Genomic DNA, 22,096 nt, shown 5'->3' with positions numbered 1-22,096 from the left:
GGAGCGTCGCAGCACAGCTATTTTCAGGTCTCTCCAGAGATGTTAGATTGGGTTCAAGTCCGGGCTCTGGCTGGGCCACTCAAGGACATTCAGAGACTTGTCCTAAAGCCACACCTGCATTGTCTTGGCTGTGTACTTAGGGTCGTTGTCCTGTTGGAAGGTGAACCTTTGCCCCAGTCTGAGGTTTTCATCAAGGATCTCTCTGTACTTTGCTCCGTTCATCTTTCCCTCGATTCTGACTAGTCTCCTAGTCCCTGCCGCTGAAAAACATCCCCACAGCATGATGCTGCCACCACCATGCTTCACCGTAGGGATGGTGCCAGGTTTCCTCCAGACGTGACGCTTGGCATTCAGGCCAAAGAGTTCAATTTTGGTTTCATCAGCCATAGAATCTTGTTTCTCATGGTCAGAGAGTCCTTTAGGTACCTTTTGGCAAACCCTTTAGCCAAAGGGCCTGAATACTTATGTAAATTAGGTATTTCTGGAGTTTTATTAATATACATTTGCAAACATTTTTAAAAACCTGTTTTCACTTTGTCAATATAGGGTATTGTGTGTAGATTGATGAGGAAAACAAAATGTGGAAAAGGGGAAGGGGTCTGAATACTTTCCGAATGCCCTGTATGTTGGAGTGGAAGATACAGTGAAGTCATGTTTACATACACTTAGGTTGGAGTCATTAAAACTTGTTTTTCAACCACACCACAAATTTCTTGTTAACAAACTATAGTTTTGGCAAGTCGGTTAGGATATCTACTTTGTGCATGACACAAGTAATTTTTCCAACAGTTGTTTACAGACAGATTATTTCACTTATAATTCACTGTATCACAATTCCAGTGGGTCAGAAGTTTACATACACTAAGTTGACTGTGCCTTTAAACAGCTTGGAAAATACCAGAAAATTATGTCATGGCTTTAGAAGCTTCTGATAGGCTAATTGACATCAGTTGAGTCAATTGGAGGTGTACCTGTGGATGTATTTCAAGGCCTACCTTCAAACTCAGTGCCTCTTTGCTTGACATCATGGGAAAATCAAAAGAAATCAGTCAAGACCTCAGGAAAAACAATTGTAGACTTCCTCAATTCTGGTTCATCCTTGGGAGCAATTTCCAAATGCCTGAAGGTACCACGTTCATCTGTACAAACAATAGTACGCAAGTATAAACACCATGGGACCACGCAGCCGTCATACCGCTCAGGAAGGAGACGCGTTCTGTCTCCTAGAGATGAATGTACTTTGGTGCGAAAAGTGCTAATCAACTCCAGAACAACAGCAAAGGACCTTGTGAAGATGCTGGAGGAAACAGGTACAAAAGTATCTATATCCACAGTAAAACGAGTCCTATATCGACATAACCTGAAAGGCTGCTCAGCAAGGAAGAAGCTACTGCTCCAAAACCGCCATAAAAAAGCCAGACTATGGTTTGTAACTGCAAATGGGGACAAAAATCGTACTTTTTGGAGAAATGTCCTCTGGTCTGATGAAACAAAAATATAACTGTTTGGCCATAATGACCATTGTTATGTTTGGAGGAAAAAGGGGGACGCTTGCAAGCTGAAGAACACCATCCCAACTGTGAAGCACGGGGGTGGCAGCATCATGTTGTGGCAGTGCTTTGCTGCAGGAGGGACTGGTGCACTTCACAAAATAGATGGCATCATGAGGAGGAAAATTATGTGGATATATTGAAGCAACATCTCAAGACATCAGTCAGGAAGTTAAAGCTTGGTTGCAAATGGGTCTTCCAAATGGACAATGACCCCAGGCATACTTCCAAAGTTGTGGCAAAATGGCTTAAGGACAACAAAGTCAAGGTATTGGAGTGGCCATTACAAAGCCCTGACCTCAATCCTATAGAAAATGTATTGTGGGAAGCTTATGGAAGGCTACCCGAAACGTTTGACCCAAGTTAAACAATTTAAAGGCAACGCTACCAAATACTAATTGAGTGTGTGTAAACTTCTGAACCACTGGGAATGTGATGAAAGAAATAAAAGCTGAACTAAATCATTCTCTACTATTATTCTGACATTTCACATTCATAAAATAAAGTGGTGATCCTAACTGACCTAAAACAGGGAATGTTTACTAGGATTAAATGTCAGGAATTGTGAAAAACTGAGTTATAATGTATTTGGCTGTATGTAAGGTGTATGTAAACTTCCAACTTCTACTGTAAATAAATAATAAAGGAGGTCAATGTAAATAGTCCAGGTAGCCATTTGATTAACTGTTGAGTCTCATGGTTTGTGGGTAGAAGCTGTTCAGGTGCCTTTTGGTCCCAGACTCGACACTCCGGTACCACTTGACATGCGGTAGCAGAGAGAACACTCAATGACTTGGGTGGCTGGTGTCTTTGACAATTTGTAAAGCCTTCCTCTGACACCGCCTGGTAAAGAGGTCCTGGATGGCAGGGAGTTCGGCCCCAGTGATGAAATGGGCCGTACGCACTACCCTCTGCTGAGTCTCGCGGTCGGTTGTTGAGAAATTGCCATATGAAGTGGTGATGCAGCCAGACAAGATGCTCTCAATGGTGCAGCTGTAGACTTTTGAGGATCTAAGGGCCCATGGCAATTTTTGTTCAGTCTCCTGAGTTGTCCTCAGTGATGTGGACACTGAGGAACTTGAAGCTCTCGACCAGCTCCACTACAGCCCCATCGATGTGAATGGGGGCGTGTTCGGCCCTCTGTTTCCTGTAGTCCACGATATACTCCTTTGTCTTGCCCACATTGAGGGATCGGCAAACGGCAAACTTAATGATGGTGTTGGAGTCAGAGTATGTGAGCAGGGATAAGCGGTCGGAAAGACATGCTTGCACACGTCCTTTCTAACCGCTCAGCTAAAAACCGCTCCTCTCTCAAAAAGAGAACTGCTGCTCCAAATTAGCTCCATTCATTAAAATTACAATTTAACCAACACCCATCTATTTTTGTAACTACGTTGACCTACCATTTGGATTTGAAGTATTACAACCAAACTATATGATTTGAATGAAAGGTATTTTAATAAACAGGAAAAGGAAGAAGTGCTCATAATTTCATATGGGCTATATTAAACAGCAAATAAATACTAAATATGTCAGGAGCCAGACAGGTAGCCTAAGAAGGATCGGAAATGTATTATTTAGGTTATATTATTTTAATTATTTCAAGGCTATAGCCTACAAAGAAATACATTGTGAAGCATTTGCGAGTGCGACACAGTAGACTGGCTGGGACATAAGCGCTCAGCATTTAAACAACATTTAGTTGTATTAAATCATTATAGTTTATAAATTGTGCATATAGGCTGTGACTTACTTAGAATAAAATACAAATTAAACAAAAAAAATCTGTCTAAAGTGCCAGTGAATTCATTTTTAGTAACACGAGTTTGGCCAGAGTACGGCTTCAGGCTCGTGATGGTGCCTGGAGAGCAGGCCAGCAGTAGCCCTCTCAGCGTTTGCAGAACCACTGGGGATGCTAAACACCCTTCGGGCCACTCTTGCCAGGGATGCGTAGTTTATTTTTGTTTTTCTATAGGTTGGCCTAAACATTTTTTGGGAAAATAACCCAATGGAAAGCTCCTTCAAAGAGGTAATATGCCAGGCCTTTTGGGCCAAAATCAATGATGGCCTATTGTATAGATAATAGAACGAACATAAACAAAACTTTTAAGAGATAGGATTTTTAATCTATACATACTTAACTACAATGACATACTTAGCTATGTGGCTACCCACCTCCGTTCCTTTCTGTTAGTATGTGCACATAGTAAGTACACCATCACGCTTTCGGGATACGTGTCTTTTCAGATTCCACAATGATTCTTTAGTTGTGGACACTACATCACCGCACTCCCTCTCTTGCTCTTGGTCCTCATCTTTGTAAGTCACCTTGATTTTTCACCTGTGTGTTTTATCAGTTTCTTTATGAAAATATTTTGCATACTAGATGACAGTAGCTAAAGCAGGGGGCTATAGCAGCACACAAGTTACAAATGCATGCTGGGCCGGGAATGCCCTGAGCCCCCTTAGTGAGCTCTATTGGAACTGGCGAGAAGACCGATGGTCCAGGTTTTGGGAAACTCGATCCACACTCCAGTCAAATGGGGCATGGATGAACAGGGAGTACAAGAGGGGACTGAGCATGCACCCCTGAGAGGCCCCTGTGTTTAGGGTCAGCATGGCGGATGTGTTGTTGCCTACCCTCACCACCAGGGGGCGGCCCGTCAGGAAGTCAAGGATCTAGTTGCAAAGGGAGGTGTCCAGTCCACGGGTTCTAAGCTTGGTGACAAGGTTGGAAGGGGCAATGGTGTTGAACGCTGAGCTGTAGTCAATGAACAGCATTCTCACATAGGTATTCCTCTTATCTAGGTGGGTGAGGGCAGTGTGACGTGCGATTGAGATTGTGTCTATGGATCTGTTGGGGCGGTATGCAAATTGGAGTGGGTCTTGGGAGTCTGGGATGATGGAGTTGATGTGTGCCATAACCAGCCTCTGAAAGTACATCGTCCATAGACGATGCAATCGCCATCACACTGCCCTATCCCATCTGGACAAGAGGAATACCTATGTAAGAATACTGTTCATAAGGGCCCGGGTGGCGCAGTGGTCTAAGGCACTGCATCGCAGTGCTAGCTGTGCCACTAGAGATTCTGGGTTCGAGTCCAGGCTTTGTCGCGACCGGGAGAACCTCAGGGCGGTGCATAATTGGCCCTGCATCGTCTGGTTTAGGGGAGGGTTTGGCCGGCAGGGATGTTCTTGTCCCGTCGCGCACTAGCAACTCCTATGCCGGGCGCAGTGTATGCTGACACAGGTGTATGGTGTTTCCTCCGACACATTGGTGTGGCTGGCTTCCGGGTTAAGTGGGCATTGTGTCAAGAAGTAGTTTGGCTTGGTTGGGCTGTCGACCTTCACCTCTCCTGAGTCTGTACAAGACTGTAACTACCAATTGGATACCATGAAATTGAGGAGAAGGAGTAAAAATAATAATGCTGTTCATTGACTACAGCCTAGCATTAAACACCATAGTACCCTCCAAGCTCATCATTAAGCTTGAGGCCCTGGGTCTCAACCCTGCCCTGGACTTTAACGGGCCGCCCCCAGGTGGTGAAGGTAGGAAACAACATCTCCACTTCACTGATCCTCAACACTGGGGCCCCACAAGTGTGCGTGCTCAGCCCTCTCCTGTAATCCCTGTTCACCCATGTGGCCATGCATGCCTCCAACTGCATGCCTCCAACTCAATCATCAAAATTGCAGACGACACAGGCTTGATCACCAACAACGAGACAGCTTATAGGGAGGAGCGGGCCCTCGGAGTGTGGTGTCAGGAAAAGAACCGCTCACTCAACATCAACAAAGGAGATGATCGTGGACTTTAGGAGACAGCAGAGGGAGCACCCCTCTATCCACATCGAAGGGACAGCAGGTGGAAAGTTAAGTTCCTCAGCTTACACATCACGGACAAACTGAAATGGTCCACCCACACAGACAGGAGGCTGAAGAGATGTTCTTACAGTTGCACAATTGAAAACATCCTGTCGGGCTGTATTACTGCCTGGTACGGTAACTGCACCGCCCACAACCGCAGGGCTCTCCAGAGGGTGGTGCGGTCTGAACAAGGCATCATCGGGGGTAAACTACCTGCCCTCCAGGACACCTACAGCACCCGATGTCACAGGTAGGCCAAAAAGATCAAGGACAACCACCTGAGCCACTGCCTGTTCACCCCTCTACCGTCCAGAAGGCGAGGTCAGTACAGGTGCATCAAAGCTGGGACCGAGAGACTGAAAAATAGCTTCTATCTCAAGGCCATGAGACTGTTTAACAGTCATCACTAACACAGAGAGGCTGCTGCTTACATACAGACTTGAAATCATTGGCCACTTTAATGTTTACATATCTTGCATTACTTATCTCATATGTATTTACTGTATTTCATACCATCTATTGCATCTTGCCTATGCCGCTCAGTCATTGCTCATCCATATTTTTATATATTCTTATTACATTCCTGTACTTAGATGTGTGTATTAGGTAGTTGTTGTGGAATTGTTCGATTACTTGTTAGATATTGCTTCACTGTCAGAACTAGAAGCACAAGCATTTCGCTACACCCACAATAACATCTGCTAACCATGTATGTGACCAATAAAATGTTTTGATTACAGATGTGAGTGCTACATGGTATTAGTCATTGTGGCATGAAGCCTTAGAGTTCTTGGGAACAGGAATGATGGTGGTCATCTTAAGACGTGAGGGAATTACAGACTAGGACAAGGAGAGGTTGAAATTTACTGTGAATATGCCTGCCAGCTGTTCTGGCGCATGCTTTGAGAATGCACCCTGGAATACCATTGGGCCCCGCAGCCTTGCAGGTGTTGACCTGATTAAAAGACCTTACATTGTCCCTAGTACGAGTCCTTTACTGTCAGCCTGGGTGTAAAAGGAGAGAGGTAATTGTCTCATGGAAGATCAGTTTACAGATGTAAGTTTGTGGTGGATCTTGGGTATATGTATCAATGAGGACAAATTGATTAAACACACACCATACATATCTCAATAAAACAGTCATTACATACAGTAAACCATTTATTTATATATATCTTTTTTCTTTTTTTTTTACATAATTCATAAGACTTACATTTTCTTTCATAAAATGTGTTATAAAACATGGTTTGGATTAGAAAACAGCAATTCCTCCAAAAAGTGAATATAGTCAAAATGTCGAGGTGTCCAAACAGTTGGTCCTCGGCACTGATATCCTCCATTCTGAAGGACTCTGGTCAAATCCTCATGAGAGATTCCTTTAGCTGCTCATACATATGCTGGTCCTATAGAGAGGGGACAATAAAGTGGATTTGTTTGAGTCATTAAAAATCCTTATGATTTTCTCTCTCTCCAACGCAGTTAAACCAAAACCACGCCCCGCTATTCTGAGGGATGTTCTACTACGCTCCCATTGGCTAGCAAGCGTTGTCTCACTCACAGGCGATCAGTGCAGAGACAGTGATCTTCCAAGGTAAGGATGGAAAGTGTAATTTAACAATTAGCTGCCTACCGTAATGCAGGCCTATTATCATCATCATGTTTGGTAACATTTGCAGATGTATTTATTTTCAGAGTTTCAATGAGTTGTAAAACTGTCTCAAGATAATTCCCTCAACTGAAGGTCAGCTAAGTTAACTTAGGCTACTTAACGTTACTAGCTCGGTATTTTAAGTTGTTATATTATCATCAGTAGTCTATTATCAGGTAAAAGCATATGCTTATTTTTCATAATTTCTCAAATATTGATTAGCTAATCATTCAGTCGAATACGCTATGCTACAGCCATTGAATTTGTCTTTGAGCGTTAAGGGACGTTAATGGCTAGCTCAGTCCACGACATTATGTTATTATATTTTTCAAACTTGAAATACAAGGGCAAATGTTATTAATCAGTGACTAAAATTTCGCACTACGTGATATTCACTTCTGTACTTGGAGAGTGCTCAAATGGTTGTAACGCCCCTCGGAATAACGGGGAGTGGTTTTGGCTTAACCGCGTTGGGGAAAAGAAAGACGCGTCTAAAACCACAGAGTATCCATTATATTGACCAGATACTCCAGTGACCACTCTGACAATGAAAATAAATGTATTAAAAAATGGAAGGCAGTCGGAAGGAGGCAAGATCAGGTGGGACGATTCTAGCCAATGGGGTAGGTCCGCTTTTGAACAGACACAACGGTTGCCATTAGTTACCACAGACAGAAATTCATTATCATAAAAACAACAAAAAAATGTTGGTTTTAATATAATGTTAAGCATACGGGTAGCAGTGTGGTTAATGTTTGTTTTAAAATTACATTTTAAAAAGATACATTTAAAAAATAGGCGGTGTTTATAACTCTGGTAACCAGGCGGAACTCCGATAAAACCCTTGATTTCTCGAAGTCGCTGGGATGCCATGTGTCCTACTTATATCAGTACACTTGTAACAACCTAATCATTGCGACACTTATATATTCGATCAAACAAGCCATTCCATTTTATTTTTTTTATAAATATTTTTTTCTACACTCACTGACCTCCATAAAAAAAGAAGAAAAAACCTGCTGGAGAGCACCCAGTTATCCCTCCCTTCGCCTTTTCCTCTCGGCTAAAACACAGCATGCAAGTAAAAAGCACACGACTTCATTGTATGACCACAGGCTAGACCATGTTTACTTTGGGCTTAATTTACATCTGTACGGGCCTCCCGAGTGGCACAGTGGTCTAAGGCACTGCATCGCAGTGCTAGCTGCGCCACTAGAGATTCTGGGTTCGAGTCCAGGCTCTGTCGCAGCCGGCCGCGACCCGGAGACCCATGGGGCGGCGCACAATTGACCCAGCGTCGTCCGGGTTAGGGGAGGGTTTGGCCGGCAGGGATGTTCTTGTCCCATCGCGCACTAGCGACTCCTGTGGCGGGCCGGGCGCAGTGCACGCTGACACGGTTGCCAGGCGTACGGTGTTTCCTCCGACACATTGGTGCGGCTGGCTTCCGGGTTAAGTGGGCATTGTGTCAAGAAGCAGTGCGTCTTGGCTGGGTTGGGTTGTGTTTCGGAGTACGCACGGCTCTCAACCGCTGCCTCTCCCGAGTCCGTATGGGAGTTGCAGCGATGAGGCAAGACTACCAATTGGGGAGAAAACAGAGTAAAAAAATAAAGATGTACATCTGTATGCAAATAGGGATGGAAATAGTAATTGTGGAACAGTTAGTTCCCCAGAGTCCACAAACCCCCTGAGGCTGTGTGGGAATAATGTGCCGACCCCATCCTTCATTGTTAATGACCACATTTAGGAATGCTGATCCTAAGGATGACCGAGGCAACTCAACAAGCCATTACCATACACACACACTCACTGGGGACATCACTAAATACTTAGACTTGTCTAATCGATTTGGATTTGAGGCGAGTCACTCACTGGGTAAATGACAGTACAGGAGATTTGGGGTTTAGTTACATGCATGTCTGTGCAGTCATTCATTTGTCCATGTCCCAATGCATCTCACCTTTTTAGACACAGACGGCCGTACTTTCTTGAAGGCGTCCTCAAAGTTCTGCTTGCTGACCCTGATGTCGGCCACAGGGCCGTTGGAGTAGCTATGACCTGAGGAGTTAATAAGTACAGACTCAGACGGAGAGGAAGTGGACTGGTGACCTTGAGGCTAATAGCGCAAATCCCTGGTGGAGGATACCGTACAATTGCTATGACCTTGGCTACGGTACTTATCTTGCCGGTACTTATCTTGCCATTGTAAACAGAAAGCTTTCTAAATGGCAGACATGGGGAAATGCATGTGAGCAGTAAACCAAGGTTGCAGTGTTCCATAGAAAAATCAAAAGAGGCAGAGAGGACCTAGATGTCTTCAGGCCAGAATTACCTGTGTAAGATGGGTTGGGTTGGGTCAGGAGGTAGGCTCTCAGAGCATTGACAGAGGCTTCCCTCACCAACGCAGACAGGTCTGCCCCACTGCATGGAACAAACACACATACACTCAAACACATAATATCCACTGTGTTATTATAGCCACTGTGTTGATGAAGGCGGAGTGAACATCTGTAACAAAAAGCATCAGGGTGTTCTAAGGGCGTGAGTTTTATTTCTCCCGGTGGAGCAGACAGGTTTAGATGCATTTTGCTCCCTCCTTCCTTCTCTGGGACACTCACGTGAAGCAGTCACTGCGCACGTCATGGGCCATCTCTTCCAGACTCACGTCCTGCTCCAGATGAGGTTTCCTTCCCCCCTACGACAGACACAGTAATCACGAAACAACCCTTCTCCCAGCAACAAACATTATGAGAGGCTGATGGACCGTTTTCATCGTGAGCTTCCATCCATGGCATGCCGCGTTACCCTGGTGATGGTGAGTAAGATGGCGTGCCGGTCTGACGGAGGTGGGAGGCCCACATACAGGATCTTGTCCAGACGGCCTGGTCTCAGCACAGCAGGGTCAATAAAATCTACAGGGACAGCGTCAATAATGGTGAATAACTTCACCGATTTTGATTGCAGCTTCATATAAATATACAAAACTGTACGTGTGTCAATATAATCATACCCCAAAACACTGAATAATAATCTTTGTGATAGGTGAATATCCATGTCAGTGAGGGAGTGAAATTATGCCAGACGTCCACCTGGTCTGTTGGTAGCCGCCATAATGAAGACCTGCCGCCTGACCTCCAGTCCGTCCATCTCAGTAAGCAGCTGGTTGACCACACGGACACTGGCTCCAGACTGAGAACACACCGCCACCATCACCCACATGTCAACAATACTATTCTCATCCACCTCCATTCACGCGATGGTGACCATCAGATAGCGGATTATTGGTCCTTCTCACCTCATGCCCGGAGCGGCGGGGGCCCAGTGAGTCAATCTCATCGAAAAAGATGACACAAGGGGCAGAGTTCCGTCCTCTCTGGAACACCTGTCGCACAGCCTGCTCACTCTCTCCCACATACTGAGGAACAAGAGACACAAAGATGTCTAACCTACATAACGCTAAGCTAATAATTCAGGACCCCGGGATCCTTTGTGTTTTACTTCACATTATATAAAAGTCAGTGGGCATGAGTTAGGCCATTTAAACGCACCCAGGTGAGTTAGGAATGTTACCTCCCAGTGTGAAAGGTATCTGATGAAATGCCAATTAAGGTTATAGATGGCTGTGACTACAGGTAACGGAGCCCTCTCCAAGTAAATAATGCACAAGGCTGTAGGATCAGTTAAGTGCTGTCTGTGAGAACGCTTTCGAGAGCTACGGCGATGCTATTGATTTCAGTGGGGCACTTCAGTTACAAATATACATTTCAGCAGATCTACCAACACACAGGCAATATTACTGGACAGGGCAAAGGGTCACAGGGAAAAGAGTGACGCCGAGACACTCCAGGAATCTGTATAGCTGAATGTCTCACCATGTTCAGCAACTCTGGCCCCTTGACAGAGATGAAGTTAAGTCCAGACTCATTGGCAACAGCCTGAAATAAGAGAAAACGGTATACTGTTTTAAATGATTAATTACTTAAAACTACCACAAGCCTTCAACATTCCACTTATTTTAGCAGCTGGCAAATGGTACCTTGGCCAGCAGGGTCTTTCCACAGCCTGGAGGCCCAGCTAGCAACACCCCTGCAGGAGCACTGAGACCCAGGGCTTTGAACTGCTCAGGGGAACGCACAGGGGCCTATGGACACACACAAAGTTACACACACACTGCCCTTATTCATCTAAACAGCACACTACCAGCATTCCTTCTGATGTCAACAAAATGGAATGAATGCTGGCATCCTACCAGGATTATTTGTATTGTCCCCCAACCCCTATTTTTACGCTGCTACTCTCTGTTTACTATCCATGTATAGTCACTTTACCTCTACCTACATGTACACATTATCTCAATTACCTCGACTAACCTGTGCCCTCGCACCGGTACACCCTGTATATAGCCTCGCTACTGTTATTTTATTGTTGCTCCTTAATTATTAGTTATTTTTCTGTTTTTCTTATTTATTTTTTACTTCAGTTTATTTTAGTAAATACTTCAACACTTATTTTTCTTAAAACTGCATTGTTGGCTAAGGGTTTGTAAGTAAGCATTTCACTGTAAGGTCTACCACACCTGTTGTAGTCTCCGCATGTGACAAATAACATTTGAAATACACGCTGCCACAATCCATGCTGAATCTGGACTTCAGAGCTAGATAGAGTTAAAAGGCCTGTCATACAATTTTAATGTATGTATAACATTTACAATTATGGACGAGATGATACCAGTATCACTATACTCGTTAGTATTGTAGCAAGGAGACAAAACACTGACAAAACACTAACGTCTTTAGGAAAACAGCCCCAATGTTAGAAACAAACACCATTATGTTGTCATCCAGAGTCACATGTATTTCCCAAGCTGTAGCACACAATACTTTACATACAGCAGGGTTTTAAAGAACCAATGAGTTTGGGCAGCTTCTTGTTTTCATTTTTGCCATGGAAGAAAATATATAGATAACGGTATCGTCCTGGCCCCATTTACAATGTGCCATTAACTCTGCTCCATTAACTCTACTTATTCAAATCATAGCAGTTGAGTCAAACTACCATGTTGTTGGTGAGGAAGCCAATTATATATGGTTAAGTTCCCACTGTCAATCACTATTGATCTAAATGACATGCTCAGGACAGGTATATTTCCTTTATTCTGATGACAATACCTTCTAGGGGGGGACAATTGCTGTATGGTGTTATGCTTTTAGAGTAGATAGTTTAATGTTTCTTAAAGCGCTAACCGCGATAGAGGTTGATATTTAACTTGACCAAATTAGACGCTACAAGAGCAAAGGAACTGGTCAATTATACTTTAAGGAGGAGGCAAGGAGTTTTTCCTGGCCATGTAACCTGACCAGAAAAACTCCTGGCCCAAATTAAGTCAAAATCCTAATATGTTGGTGTAAAGTGGCTAACACGGAGCCCAACATATTAGATATTGTATCAGGCCTATCGAGGCGATACCCACCAGGATGGCCATGGTGAGCTCTTCGCGGATGTCATGCAGGGCCCCCACGTGCTCCCAGGTGACGTCTGGCACCGTGGCGAAGCCTTCGCACTTGGCAGAGGGCTGCACGCTGGCCAGTGAGCCCTGGAAGTCTGACATGAGGATGCACAGACCAGCCATCTGTTCCTCAGACAGAGACTCACTGCTCTTCAGCAAAGACAGCAGGTGACACAGCTCCCTCTGGTGGTAAAGACAGAAGTGGAACATTTTCACACCATTGAATCTGGTGAACATCCCACCTTAATGGTCATACTATGTACAGCATTCTGCCCTGGTGAAAAACACAACTAGTCTACACTTATGGAGTCAAATATATCACCCTGAAGATTGTCTCTGTGGCCAGAGGCTGCTGCTCATCTCTCGGTGGTACGATGCTTAGGTCTGTCATCTCCTGGCTTTGTGTGTCTGCTAAAGCCTGCCAGCTCTCATCACCTACTCCCCCCTGGGCCTCTGGGCCCTGTGGGAGAGGACATGCGCCCTGAGGCCGTTCTGACTCTCCTCTCCCCTCCGCCTTGGGGACCAGCCCCTGGTTCTTGTCCTGCATCTCCAGCAGGATCCTGTTGACGGCGCTCATGGCGGCCTCGCGGCATAGCGCCATGAGGTCAGCTCCCACGTACCCAGGGGTCAGACGGGCCAGCTGCCGGTAGTCAAAGTCCTCAGGGTGCTTCAGCTTCCAACAAAGGGTCTTCAGAATTCTGAGAGCAGGAATCAACACATGGCGGGTGACTTACAGTTGCAACACCAGAGCTAGCAACCACATTCTTGTCAACACCACTATTATGATAGGAGACAAGCCCACTCACCTGAGACGAGCTGCTTCGACAGGTATCCCCAGACAGATTTCTTTGTCAAAGCGTCCAGCCCGGCGCAGCGCTGGGTCCAGAGAGTCTGGCCGATTGGTGGCACCAATAACCATCACCTGGGCTGTGACAGCTAAAGAGTTCAGGTCTGGAGGAACATAACGATGAGTGAAGGGAAGATGAAAGTCAACCAAAAGTACCAGAGAACGTGAAATGATCCTCTCCCAACTCTGCCAACAAAATATGTCATATTGATATTTTTATCATAAGTACTCAAAACGGAGATATTCCTATCAACAAAATGAAATTATGAAATCAACAAATGTATTCCACTAGCATCTCTCACCATCCATGCAAGTGAGAAGCTGAGCAACAATCCGTCTCTCCATGTCCTTGGATGCCACCTCTCTCTTAGGATTGATGGCATCAATCTCATTAATGAACAGGATGCAGGGTGAGCAAGCTGTCCTTAAAAAGGCACAGTTAGCAGTAAAATGAAATTAAAAAAACCTAACTGTGTAGCAGCCTGACAGTAAGGACTCAGGAGTAGGGCTTTCCCCAACAACAACAAAATCTTGGTTCCGAGAGTTGGAACTTTGAGACTCGAAATTGAGCTCAGGTGCATTCTGTTTCCATTAATCCTACAACTGGATTGTTGGAGTCCACCTGTGGTAAATTCAATTGATTGGACATTATTTTTCTATATATATATACTGCTCAAAAAAATAAAGGGAACACTTAAACAACACAATGTAACTCCAAGTCAATCACAATTCTGTGAAATCAAACTGTCCACTTAGGAAGCAACACTGATTGACAATAAATTTCACATGCTGTTGTGCAAATGGAATAGACAACAGGTGGAAATTATAGGCAATTAGCAAGACACCCCCAATAAAGGAGTGGTTCTGCAGGTGGTAACCACAGACCACTTCTCAGTTCCTATGCTTCCTGGCTGATGTTTTGGTCACTTTTGAATGCTGGCGGTGCTTTCACTCTAGTGGTAGCATGAGACGGAGTCTACAACCCACACAAGTGGCTCAGGTAGTGCAGCTCATCCAGGATGGCACATCAATGCGAGCTGTGGCAAGAAGGTTTGCTGTGTCTGTCTGCGTAGTGTCCAGAGCATGGAGGCGCTACCTGGAGACAGGCCAGTACATCAGGAGACGTGGAGGAGGCCGTAGGAGGGCAACAACCCAGCAGCAGGACCGCTACCTCCACCTTTGTGCAAGGAGGAGCAGGAGGAGCACTGCTAGAGCCCTGCAAAATAACCTCCAGCAGGCCACAAATGTGCATGTGTCTGCTCAAACGGTCAGAAACAGACTCCATGAGGGTGGTATGAGGGCCCGACGTCCACAGGTTGGGGTTGTGCTTACAGCCCAACACCGTGCAGGACGTTGGCATTTGCCAGAGAACACCAAGATTGGCAAATTCGCCACTGGCAGCCTGTGCTCTTCACAGATGAAAGCAGGTTCACACTGAGCACATGTGACAGACGTGACAAAGTCTGGAGACGCCGTGGAGAACGTTCTGCTGCCTGAAACATCCTCCAGCATGACCGGTTTGGCGGTGGGTCAGTCATGGTGTGGGGTGGCATTTCTTTGGGGGGCCGCACAGCCCTCCATGTGCTCACCAGAGGTAGCCTGACTGCCGTTAGGTACCAAGATGAGATCCTCAGACCCCTTGTGAGACCATATGCTGGTGCGGTTGGCCCTGGGTTCCTCCTAATGCAAGACAATGCTAGACCTCATGTGGCTGGAGTGTGTCAGCAGTTCCTGCAAGAGGAAGGCATTGATGCTATGGACTGGCCCGCCCGTTCCCCAGACCTGAATCCAATTGAGCACATCTGGGACATCATGTCTCGCTCCATCCACCAACGCCACGTTGCACCACAGACTGTCCAGGAGTTGGCGGATGCTTTAGTCCAGGTCTGGGAGGAGATCCCTCAGGAGACCATCCACCACCTCATCAGGAGCATGCCCAGGCATTGTAGGGAGGTCATACAGGCACGTGGAGGCCACACACACTACTGAGTCTCATTTTGACTTGTTTTAAGGACATTACATCAAAGTTGGATCAGCCTGTAGTGTGGTTTTCCACTTTAATTTTGAGTGTGACTCCAAATCCAGACCTCCATGGGTTGATAAATTGGATTTCCATTGATTATTTTTGTGTGATTTTGTTGTCAGCACATTCAACTATGTAAAGAAAAAAGTATTTAATAAGATTATTTCTTTCATTCAGATCTAGGATGTATTGTTTAAGTGTTCCCTTTATTTTTTTGAGCAGTGTATATAGAAAGTTGACAGTGCATGTCAGAGCAAAAACCAAGCCATGAGGTCGAAGGAATTGTCCGTAGAGCGCCGAGACAGGATTGTGTCGAGGCACGGATCTGGGGAATGGTAACAAAAAAAATTCTGCAGCATTGAAGGTCCCCAAAAACACAATGGCCTCCGTCATTCTTAAAATGGAAGAAGTTTGGAACCACCAAACTCTTCCTAGAGCTGGCCGCCCAGCTAAGCTACGCAATCGGGGGAAAAGGGCCTTGTTCAGGGAGGTGACCAAGAACCCGATGGTCATTCTGACAGAGCTTCAGAGTTCCTCTGTGTAGATGGGAGAATCTTCCAGAAGGACAACACACTCCACCAATCAGGCCTTTATGCTAGTGGCCAGACAGAAGCCACTCCTCAGTAAAAGGCATATGACAGCCTGCTTGGAGTTTGCCAAAGGCACCTAAAGACTCTCAGACCATGAGAAACAAGATTCTCTGGTCTGATGAAACCAATATTGAACTCTTTGGCCTGAATGAATCAAGGGAAAGATGAACGGAGCAAAGTACAGAGAGATCCTTGATAAAAAACCTGCTCCAGAGCGCTCAGGACCTCAGACTGGGGTGACGGTTCCCCTTCCAACAGGAGAACGCAGGAGTGGCTTTGTGACAAGTCTTGATGTCCTTGAGTGGCCCAGCCAGAGCCCGGACTTGAACCCGATATAACATCTCTGGAGATTTGAAAATAGCTGTGCAGCAACGTTCTCCATCCAACCTTATAGAACTTGAGAGGATCTGCAGAGGAGAATGGGAGAAACTCCCCAAATATAGGTGTGCCAAGCTTGTAGCGTCATACCCTAGAAGACTCAAGGCTGTAATTGCTGCCAGAGGTGCTTCAACAAAGTACTGAGTAAAGGGTCTGAATACTTATGTAAGTGTTTTTTCTTTTTTATATACATTTGCAAAAATCTCTAAACCTGTTTTTGCTTCGTCATTATGGGGTATTGTGTGTTGACTGCTAGGGAAAATAAAATGTAATCCATTTTAAAATAAGGCTGTAATTTTGAAAAAGTCAAGGGGTCTGAATACTTTCCGGATGCACTGTATATTTGCGACTGCTCGACCCAAATCTCAGTCGACCAAAAGCCTATCCACCAAACAATCGACTAAATGGGGTCAGCCCTACTTACTTACTTACACTTACCACAGCCTGCTCAAACAGCTCTCTCAGCTTCAGCTCAGACTCCCCTGACACCCCAGATACCAGCTCTGGCGCAGACACCTTCAGCAAGGGCAAGTCCATTTCCTGTTAACGCAGAGGGACATTAATAAGTCACCTAGAAACCACTATATTTGCAGATATTTCCAGGAAACGTGTAAAAAGAGCTACCAAGAAAACATGTTTTGCACATTAGTGAGAAAATGTTTTTATCACACCACCAGATACATATGGACAACATGCAGGCCAAGGTTATTATAGTAAACAAAAAAAGAATTAAAACAAAATCATTAACAAACCCGTTTGAAAAACAAACTATTATACTTGACTACAAAACTAAAATCCATCATGAATTATGTTCAACTAGATTTTTTCTAAACATCGGCCAAAAACCTAAGCTTTTTGAAGGTTGTCTAGTTACTGAATCTAGCAGGTAAATGTGGCTGGGAGATGGCAATGTTTCAAATAGGCCCAGCTTGTGCATCCCTATTACTAGCGATCACTAGATAACAGAAAAAGTCACTAGGTTGCCTACTAGATTCTGCTTTTTCTACTAAAGTTAAAAAGCATTGGATTGGTGTAAACATGGGCGAAAGAGTTTTGCTCTGTAACAGAGTTAAGAACGTACCATAAGCTCACGCCACAGCTAACTTGTAATGCCGCCGATGGAGCTATCGATGTAGGTCTTTTTCGATAGCTCAAACGGTTGGTACGTTGTCAAGTAAATCAAATTGTCACATGAGTCTAATACAACTGTTGTAGACTTTAACGTGAAATGCTTGCTTACGAGCCCTTCACAACGATGCAGAGTTTAAAATAGTAACAAGAGGAATAAAATACACAAGAATGGAGCTATATACAGGGAGTACCAGTACCAGATCAATGTGGAGCTATATACAGGGAGTACCAGTACCAGATCACTATGGAGCTATATACAGGGAGTACCAGATCACTATGGAGCTATATACAGGGAGTACCAGTACCAGATCAATGTGGAGCTATATACAGGGAGTACCAGTACCAGATCAATGTGGAGCTATATACAGGGAGTACCAGTACCAGATCAATGTGGAGCTATATACAGGGAGTACCAGTACCAGATCAATGTGGAGCTATATACAGGGAGTACAAGTACCAGATCAATGTGGAGCTATATACAGGGAGTACCAGTACCAGATCAATGTGGAGCTATATACAGGGAGTACCAGTACCAGATCTATGTGGAGCTATATACAGGGAGTACCAGTACCAGATCACTGTGGAGCTATATACAGGGAGTACCAGTACCAGATCACTGTGGAGCTATATACAGGGAGTACCAGTACCAGATCTATGTGGAGCTATATACAGGGAGTACCAGTACCAGATCAATGTGGAGCTATATACAGGGAGTACCAGATCAATGTATAAGGGTACAAGGTAGGTATTTGAGGTAGATATGTACATGAAGGCAGGGTAAAGTGACTAGGCATCAGGATAGATAATAATACGAGTAAAATAAATAACTGAGTAGCAGCACACTGACGTCCATTTCACTGGTGCCATGACCCAAATTGACATTTGGGCTCAGCTCAACAGCTGGGGTGGCTCGCTGTGTAGCGAGTTTAAAAGGAGTGAGTGTAACGGAGTTAAGACTGTACCGTAGGCGCACTCCACAGCTAGCTTGAAATGTCGCCGATGAGCTATTGAATTAGATATTTTTCGATAGCTCAAACGGTTGGTATGTTGTCAAGTAGGACGGTCACGTGTGTCTGCGAGCAGAGGACCACTGGTTTGAGCCCAGTATGGTGACAGGGAAAGAAGCTACACTGTTAGCAGCACACGTCCCGTTTCACTTCCACCATATTTGTTTTACACCAGTCTCACAGACTATTCATTTAAAATCCAAGTCACATTGAGATGGGTTTAAAATGATAAAATCAAACCTATAACCTGACCCGTCACCTTGTATTACTGCCAAACAGTTGCAAAGTGACATCCCAAAAATAACATTCAACACAAATGACTAGCCTAGCCTCCCATGCATGCTTTCTGTCTACCCCTAACACTAAATAATATTAAAAACGAAATATAAGTATTTTTAATACAACTTAAACTAAATAAAAACTAGCAAACCAGGTCTGAAAACTAACAAACAAAACTGCGAGTAATAATCCCAAATTTAACAGAAATAAAAAATATGATAACGGGAGGTAGCCAAGCGGATAGGAGCGTTGGGCCAGTATCTGAGAGGTTGCTGAATCCCAGAACCAACTAGGTGAAACATCTGAAATAACCTTGATCCAGACTCACCCCAGCCACAGCCTGGGCCAGGAGGGTCTTTCCACAGCCAGGGGGGCCATGGAGCAGAATCCCCCGTGGAGGGACAACCCCCAGCTGCGGGTACACCTCAGGGTGACGCATATGGATCAGCAGCTTGCACACCTCCTACAGTTACAAAGAGCCAGACAGGAATTCAATCTACAAGCCATTATGGTTCAGCGCCTGGGTCATCATGTTCAGTAGGATACAATGTAGCAAAATGCTTTGAAATGGGAAATGAATACGAGCACTCTTATTGGACAAGTTTAGGTATGATCACCACTGCGTCAAAATGATTTATCTTGTTTCATGCATACATAATAACCCTGGATACATCTAAATGAGCTTCCACAGCTAAGCAAACAAAACACTAAAAGAAAGATGTCAATGTAACAAGTGTACCGCCAATGTGTCTTAATTGCCGCCAACATCTTCAAACTTTAATGTAGAATACTGTAGCTCAATGGATTTTGTCCTCGCTAGAACGATCAGAGGACAACTTATAGTTTATAAAACACACACCATTCTGACTTCAAGTGATAATGTAGAATGTCTTGACATGTTCAACTGTTTGCTGCATATAGTTTGTATCCTTGACTGGCTACAATGTTAGACTTCTTAAACATCAGCAAAGTAAGGTGGGAAGCAGCCTTTGCCTTTCTTGTTAATGATACTGGCCTCGATGTCGCCATCATTTCGCTTTGAAACTCCCTCTTTCTGATGTTTCGATTTTTTCAATTTGCCTTTTTTCAATTTCTTCTCAGGCTCGAGCATTGAGACATTTGTCTGCTTCTGGTGAAGTCAATAGAAGCATTCAAATTGTTATAGCAAATTGTGAGACAAAGAGACATGTAGTAATCCACAACTTATGAAAGACAGCATAGGAAGCTGTAAGACATACATTTCCTGCAGGACTGGCTGCCTCCTCTTCGCACAGGTCAATGAGGATGCTGTCCTGCTCCGGGCCTCTGCCCTTCTTTTTGAACCAGCCCCCTGCAGACACCTTGGTGCCATAACTATGGGGGGTGGACTGAGCCTGGGCAGGGCTGTCTGATGCAGACTGTTCCCTCTTGAGAGAAGTCCCACTCTCTGGGTTCCCCTTCTTGTACAGGGACATTAGGGAGCTATTCATGAGGTTGATGGGTTTGTCAGGCAAGGGATAATCAGAAGGAAAAACAAGTTTTATCTATTAGCATATCATCCTGAAGCTCTTTGCCATTTATTATATTACATGGTAATAAGCAACATAATGATGGTACACCTGACAAATGAATGCTAGGGGAAGAGGTAGTAGAGGATTATGTACCAGTTGTTCGGGAAGGTCCTCATCACTATCAGTAGTGTCATCCGAGTTACTGCTGCCATCACTGTAAAAGACCAGAATATGAACAGTTTAGTCACGCCACTCAGGTGCATTGACAAATCAAAAAGGTTATGAGCAGATGGCGTGGCCCTTACCCAGCATCCTTCTGACTGTGTTTGGCTCGCTTGGCCAAGTGCTTGTTCTCCAGATCTGTCAGTCCAGACTCATCGCATATCACTCCATGGACTAGAAGGGAAAAGGAAGCGAGAATAATAATATCTGGTTCTCTCTCGGAGAGACAGTCTAACATACTTTCACCAAAAGGCAAGAGAACATTTTGAGTAAGTTTCTCAAACTAGAGTTACATGAGAAACCACTTGATATTGAAATACAATAACAGGCTCAGAGTGTACAGGAAGTGCGCCACGAGGCTGGGATCAGCCTGCACGCCGACGATAGGATGAGTAAGTTTAAACCATGCTCATCCTCCCTCTGACAGGCAAGCAGTGAGCGGGAACTATCTCGTCAAGAGTATTTAAGGAAGAACAAAGGATGTGACACTCAGTTCTCTGTGTGCCCTGCGTGGTGTTACAGTGAGCCCGTATATACGAACATCATATTTACCATTTATATTATCAATGCAATTATATGAGCAGAATTAAACGATTGATCTGAAACTAAAGTGAACGGTCTGTTTCTATCCTAATACCAGATTCGATTGACGCAACCTAACAGTTGGTAGAAGACAAGCTAGCTAGCTAACGTTACTGTCTAGGAATGTAATGCTAGCAAGCGATCGAGCGAACGTTAGCTAACTAGCTAAGTGTCTATGCGTATATCTACACAGATAATATTGAATTTTGGACACGTACCTTTTGGAATAATCGTACATAGCAGTTGTTGAAGAAGCAAAGACGACTGTAGATAACAAATAAACGAGTTCGTACTTCACTTGAAACTACAAATGTTTACGTGGAGCTGTCGATTAAATTGCCAGTTCGAAATTGAGGACAAATGCCCGAAGCAGAGGATAAGATCATATATATATATATATATATATATATATATATATATATATATATAGACACAGCCTGGATTCGAACCAGGTACTATAGTGACGGATCTTGCACTGAGATGCAACGCCTTCGACAGCTGCGTCACTCGTGAGCCCAATTAAGGGTGATTAATCTAGCTATAATTGAACTCCATGCTCTGGTACTGGTAGAAATTGCGCATGTTATATGATTACAAATGCGAGTGGACTGGATAATATTACTACTTTAGAGTAATTAAGAGCAAAAAGCAAAAAAATACATTTCTAAATCGAATTTTGACTTTGGGCTGTGGTAACTAGTGACAACCATCACATTTCCTTGATCCCATCTGGCCTATCAAAGGTCAAAATGGAGCTACCAGCATATTGTACCTATCCAATAGCCTACTTCCAGCTCTATATGCCTAATTGCCTAGGCCCTTGGGCAGGGGTATTCAACTCCTACCCTACAAGGTCTGGAGCCTGCTGATTTTCTGTTCTACCTGATAATTCTAAATCTGGATCCCTAAAAATCAGCTGGGCTAGACAATCTGGGCCCTCTTTCTAAAATGATCTGCTGAAATTGTTGCAAACCATATT

At 44.4% G+C, this 22,096-nt stretch overlaps 1 protein-coding gene across 1 annotated transcript; it reads right to left on the bottom strand.

The window, feature by feature from the left end:
* Nucleotides 1–6,606: 6,606 nt before the first annotated feature.
* LOC106608689 (nuclear valosin-containing protein-like) lies at nt 6,607–20,279 on the bottom strand. The gene is given in 17 exon segments (XM_082964611.1): nt 6,607–6,820; nt 9,023–9,120; nt 9,395–9,483; nt 9,681–9,757; nt 9,868–9,974; nt 10,152–10,251; nt 10,358–10,477; nt 10,935–10,997; nt 11,099–11,203; nt 12,533–12,745; nt 13,008–13,266; nt 13,375–13,519; nt 13,718–13,834; nt 16,841–16,946; nt 19,152–19,286; nt 19,563–19,639; nt 19,817–20,279. Coding segments are annotated over 17 exon segments (1,977 nt in total). The 5' UTR covers nt 19,935–20,279; the 3' UTR covers nt 6,607–6,772.
* Nucleotides 20,280–22,096: the final 1,817 nt, after the last annotated feature.

The sequence above is a fragment of the Salmo salar genome, chromosome 01 (assembly GCF_965601325.2).
Source record: "Salmo salar chromosome 01, fSalSal1, whole genome shotgun sequence".
Taxonomy (NCBI): domain Eukaryota; kingdom Metazoa; phylum Chordata; class Actinopteri; order Salmoniformes; family Salmonidae; genus Salmo; species Salmo salar.
Note: the sequence above shows the minus strand (reverse complement) of the source record. Positions and strands in the feature narration are given on the sequence as shown.